This window comes from Perca fluviatilis, chromosome 22 (assembly GCF_010015445.1).
Source record: "Perca fluviatilis chromosome 22, GENO_Pfluv_1.0, whole genome shotgun sequence".
Taxonomy (NCBI): Eukaryota; Metazoa; Chordata; class Actinopteri; order Perciformes; family Percidae; genus Perca; species Perca fluviatilis.
Window position 1 is genome coordinate 2553751 of NC_053133.1, and position 6000 is coordinate 2559750.

Genomic DNA, 6000 nt, shown 5'->3' on the forward strand with positions numbered 1-6000 from the left:
CTTTTACATGTTTCTGAAACTGTGTAATGTTCTATCTGATGATCATAAATGACCTGTAACAGCAAACGAGACTAACAGTGAAAAGACCGCTAGTTTCATATAGTTATCATAATGTCTCTGCCCTGGTCTGATTTTTCCTGCGAAGTCACAGAGTGATTTAGGGCAGGTAGACGGAGCTACAGTAACACATTCTGAAGGGTCACAGATTTCTTTGGAACACCAGAAAAGCCTGTGTTAGTGTATGCCAGGTTAGTGGAGCCAGGTAAAAGGTAGCAGGAGAGTTCTTTATATAGGCCTAATTGTATTCTAATGTTATTCTAGAAGTTATCTGTTGTAGTTATGGCTGATACTGGGGCAGGACCATCACAGGAAAGAAGGGAATGAAACAAAGATCAACTAAAAGCTGAAAGGGAAAGTGAAAGACAACGGGTGAAACACCGAGTCAATCTCAGTCGGCCTTTCAACAGATGGAGAACATTATGGGATTGTAAATGATTCAAAACCGACCTGGTATTGGCCCTCAGATATGTAATATGTCTATTTCATTCATAAAGTAACTTCAGATTGAGCGATGTGGTTGTACGCCAGTAGCCGACATTAAATGACCTCCCCGTTCTATTTAGAGCAGACATTTTATTCCTTTTAGTCCGTGTTTGTGTTCCCCTACTATTTTCTTTTCCCTTGTCCCCCTGTACCTGTGTAAAGCGTCCGTGGGTTTCACGAAATGTGTTATATTATTATAAGATATTACTACGTTGGATGCTACAACAATCTCTTAATGCTTTGGCCCGTGACCCAGTGACAGTGATACCTGGTTTATCTCACGATCCATCCAAAGTAGACTAAGTTACTGTATGCTACACTGGAAATGCAACGATGCCTCTGTTACATATTCTCTTATTGTAAATGAATGATTTTCTGTCTGAGCAAAATATTCATCGTGAATATATGACCTCCCTGTAACACTAACTCAGTAATATAGAGTGGGTAATACAGCACCGTAAAGAAAAGAGCTTTATGACAGCAGGTGTCGGCCAAAGTGGCCACTAGAATCAACACAAACTGAAAGTTACATAAAGCCACTTTGAAGGTGATAATAATTCATTGTTTTATTCTCAATTTATTTGCATTGCCCCTAATTGGCCAATAAATAAGTTATTGCAGATTAGTAGTGCAGGGGCGTCAAACAAATGGCTGTAGGGCCAGAACCGGCCCGCCAAAGAGTCCAATCTGGTCCACTGGGTGACTTTGCAAAGTGTGAAGTTTGCCCAGATGTCATTCATTCTAGATTTCCAATATGTGTTTGTCCATTGGGGCTCACGCTTTCCTAATAAGTGTAGCAGGCCCTATGCTGGATACGTTATTATTACATGCTACATACGTGCTTACATACAGTAGCCGCTGGTGAAAAAATGTCTTTGTCAAAAAGGAGAGGAGTTGACACAGTGTTGTGTTTCCAAAAAAACAATTGACCAGTTCCATTTCTTCACCGAGGTAAATAGGAAGCCTGTGTTCTTGGTGTGTTCCCAAGGAATATCATGTTCAGACTTCCTTTTCCATCTTAACTAAAATACAGTTGACAGACATATTTTTGAAATTGCACTTTTTGGCTGTTCATCATCTGTTCTGTCAATAGATTCTTAATTATGAACTTGTACCTCTTTTCACCAAAAGAAAGGGACACATTTTGATCTGTTATTTATCGGTTATTATGCACTGGTTTTACTGGTCTGGCCCACTTGAGGTCAGACTGGGTTGTATGCGGCCCATGAACTAAAATGAGTTTGACACCCCTGGTGTAGACAGTAGGAATGAAGGTGGAGTGGAGGGATATGATGTGGTACAGGATGAAATTGTGCTGCTCACTGTAACTTGGCCGTACGTTTTATTTCTTGACTGCTTTTCTCAGACATGGAGTTCCTGGAGGTTCTCCTCGAGGGTCTGAACCGGGTCCTCCTGGTCCGAGGCGGCGGCCGCGAAGTCATCACCATCTACTCTTAACAAAAAACCAAACCTCTCACGCCCCACCCTGCACACGAGCTGCTGCCATGGATACCGGTCACCAGGCATTTTCGGGGAAGAAGCCTAATTTGTTTTGTTTTCATGGAAGGCGGGGTTGTTGTAAGGCGGGACCACTTGTGATTGACAGATGGTTTGAAGGACCCCAGGATGAAGGAAACAGCGTTGAATCGGTTGACTGGCTGGGAGAGCGGCCCCAGTGTGTGTCCACGCTGGGCCACAGCAGCCCCGCATGTGGAAGATAGAGCATAGAGACACTTTATATTGTTCGTTTAACTCTGAAAAACATTATTTGTCCTATTACATGTTCATATTCTTTCCCTCTTGTGTCGATGTTGTCATGTTACTGGCACTCACTGTTTAAAGCAAAGAAGTGTGTGCTGATGATATGACCCTCGTAGTCTTTATGTTTACTGGGCCTGAGAAAAAAAACATGCACAGAGAGAACAAGTTACGTAACAACTCATACTGGATTTTCAAATATTACAGTTTGGTGGTCTGTATGTTCTGCATCACCATTTGTGCTAAATGTTTTCATTTTAAATAATTAGGAAACTGGCTTCAGTCTGAACTACAGAGAGGGCGGGCAGTCTGTTTAGAAGCTTCTAGAACGTCCTGGTTGGGGTTGTAGAGCCGCCAACGTTGTCCTCCCTAAAGCAGCATTTGTAGTTGGAGTGTTCTGTAGTTGTTCGCCTTTTAAATCATGTAGTGAAGGGCCGGGAGTCCGGGAGGATGCTGAACGTGCACCACATGTTGGATCACCTTCTGTTAAGTGGATGGGAGCATTTTCAGATATCTGGTACCGATATGTGATCTTGAACATCCCACCCTCAAAGGACACTATTGTTTTATTAGGGAAAACAGCCATAGTTAATATTCTGGGACCCTTTGTAAGCTTTATAGAATGACATATCAAACGCACATGTATACATATTTATGGTAAGAGAAGTAGTGTTCAGTTGGGAGTAACTATAGATTTATGTTTTTTTTAATCCAAGGGCTGTTTGACAGCATGCAGGAGCTTAATGAAATAGTCGATTGGCTAATTGGTTTGCACATGAAATGTTTATTTTGCCCTCAGAATTGTTGTTGGCATTTAACAAATTGCTAAATGTAAAAGCACAAATTGACACGTCAATTAGTGTAGTTCTTCACCTATCGGCGTAGTTACAGCACTGTTGACTTTGCACTATCGATCGTTTAGGCTTTAATTCATCGTGTACTCTCACCTGGTTCTATCGCCTACACTTGACAGTGGTCAAAACACCGCTACATTCTTCTTACATAGGTGGAGCGAGATACGGATAAATGACCTCCTGAAAAGAGGACGCAGGCAGCAAGTAATTCCATTCTATCTAATACTTGTGTTTAAATGTTGTTTTTATAATGTTTTAGCGAACAACACCCTTCAGGCTTTGAGTCCCAGAATGAGTAGATTCATTGTAATGAGCATGTGTAGGATTAAAAGTGCCAAAATCACAAAAGAAAGAAAGAAACTGTGTGAGTCTTATGCAGTAGCCACCGCTTTTTACATTGACAATCTTTAAAAAATGAAAAGCACAAGTTTTTTTTTTAAATCTTTTGATAGAGCTCATCCCTGCCTGCATTCTTTTAAAATTCAGCAAAGTAATAATTGAGTCAATGGAACTCACAGTGCAATTCCCAGGGCATTTAAACCCATCTAACATGGGCTAAATGCTGCAGAAAGATGTTGTGTAAGAGTAAAGAGGAGAAGCAAATTCAACTCTTTCTCGTGTATCTCCACAGTTTCTTTTTTTTCTTCAAATTAGCTGTGCAGTATTTTGTAAAGCAGAACGTTGTATTATCCTGCACTTCTTTGCAGGGAAATGATGACTTCTGATTGTCAGTTATGCAACATCAGTGTTTTATTGTGTTTTGTTCAGTTTTTCATATATGCCTGTGTAACTATATAGTTGTGTTCTATGTAGTCTTTGTTACATTATAATTGATCCTCTGTAACTTTGTGTTGTTCATTTTCAGTGTGATTTTTATGGAAGGAGGCAGAGAGAGGCGGTATGTGTGAAGACGGCAGCAAATGTCACGTTTTTGTGTTTTGTTCAACACAGCATACACAACACACAGGACTGGAACCCTGGACTCAAAGTATTAAGAAACCAGGGTACAAATGAATGGTTTAAATAACTCTCACTATAGGAAGTTCAAACTCTTTCAGTTTTATATTTGTAGCCACCAAAGATAAAACATAGTCCTGTATAAATAAACTTGACATTGTCTACTTTTAATAAGTTTGAAACATTAAAAGATGTAAAGATAAATTATTTAAAAAGTTTCCTTGTTCTTGAATTTGGTGAGTGAGATGAATAGCAGTAGCTGTGCTTAAAGAGAACATGAAATACATGAAACCCTAAACAGAAGATGCTAAATAATAACCGAAAATAAAGTTTCTGGAGGTAAATAGGATTGTCAGCAGTGTGTGCTTCTCAGCTCTGATGTTGGAGGTGACTGGAGAATGTTATCTACCTCAAGGTGTCACTGAGGCTCGGCTGAAGAAATAAAAAGTTGTTCAATCACGTCTCCCTTTCAGAACTAATGTTACATTCATGGAAGGGAAAAAGCCTCTGTGATGTGAGAGGACCAGCAGAAAAAAGTGTGTGTGTGTGTGTGTGCGTGTGTGTGTGTGTGTGTGTGTGTGTGTGTTCCCCCGTGCGCACTGTTGTGAGGTGAAGCTGTTGTGTTTCTGCTGTTTTTTTCTCAGCTGGCAGGCCTCAGGCTGGAACAGGAAGTCACTTGTGGGCACACAGATAGAGGAAGGTAGCCCTGTAAATTGTATTTGTGCCTCTGAGTAATTATTAAAAGTGCTGAAATCAACCAAAAATGTGTCTGCGTCCTGATTCACACTTCAGTCACACTGGTTGCGGGAAAACCTCATTCTTCGAGGAGCATGTTAGTTTTATCATTTTATCATGACTCAAAGAATCATCTTTTTCGTAATATTTTTTATTTTTATTAATGATTTCATTTTAAAGCTTCAGTGCGTAACTTTTTGATATTAATGAACATCTGTTACATTGAAGCCATTTCTAAATGAGTTGCTACAAAGCTAAATCAGCTCCACACAACTCTCTCTGGATTTCTCAGTAGGACTATGTTCAGAAGATTGTGGCGTCCGGCGACTTTCACACGCAGAAACTGGAGTGAAGATAATGACCTCTTCTGAAGAGTCCGTCATGTTTTTTTAATCCTCCGTGTCCTCCTTGGCTACTAGCAACTGTGTGGAGGAGGGGGGGCAGTGCGCGGTCACTTGAGGCTTGTATCATGTGGACGCGCCGACAGTGTTGTTGTCATTACTTAGAATTCCTCATGGGGGAGACAGAAACTACCACCATAGCTTTAAGCCATTAAGGGCTAGTGGCCTTACCAAGGTCCCTGTGACTGATATCACATTGCAGTGATGCAAGCCATGGTTTAACTTAGGATGTTAGAATGAGTCTACAGTCATGCTAGCAGCTCTGTGATGCTGTAGGCTACTCGGTGCTTTAACCTGCTCAAATGATGCTCATGCTGATGTGTAATAGAAATGTTTACCTTGTTCACCATCTTAGTTTAGCATGTTAGCATGCTAACATTAGCCAAATAGCACTTAACACAAAGTACAGCTGAGACTGATGGAAATGTTTTGCAGGTCATAAAGCAAATACCTTACTGAGTACATTTAAATCTAGAGGAAAAGTCAAGTTATCAGGATTCATTCTAATAAGCAGCATCATTTCATGTCAATCCAACCAATCGTTGTTACTACTACTACTACTATTTCAGTCCGAGCCAAAGTGATGGACCGACCAACATTGCAATCCATAGAACGACGCCACACATATTTCTTCTATTATTAATAAAATAGGAAAAGCCCCCAAGTTGCCCAACTGTTTTTGGTATTCACTCATAATTTCTTAACAAATTGGAATTCTTAATATGCAGCTCACTTTGGCAAACAATGTTTTT

At 40.4% G+C, this 6000-nt stretch overlaps 1 protein-coding gene across 6 annotated transcripts in view; it reads left to right on the top strand.

The window, feature by feature from the left end:
• Positions 1-4876, top strand: part of slc12a7b (solute carrier family 12 member 7b) — a 99968-nt gene extending 95092 nt beyond the window's left edge. For all 6 annotated transcript variants that reach the window (XM_039789655.1, XM_039789657.1, XM_039789659.1 and 3 more), the window contains one exon: positions 1910-4876. In XM_039789655.1, the coding sequence (XP_039645589.1) occupies positions 1910-2001 (92 nt within the window). In that variant the 3' untranslated portion in view covers positions 2002-4876. The remainder of the gene's footprint in view (positions 1-1909) is intronic.
• Positions 4877-6000: the final 1124 nt, after the last annotated feature.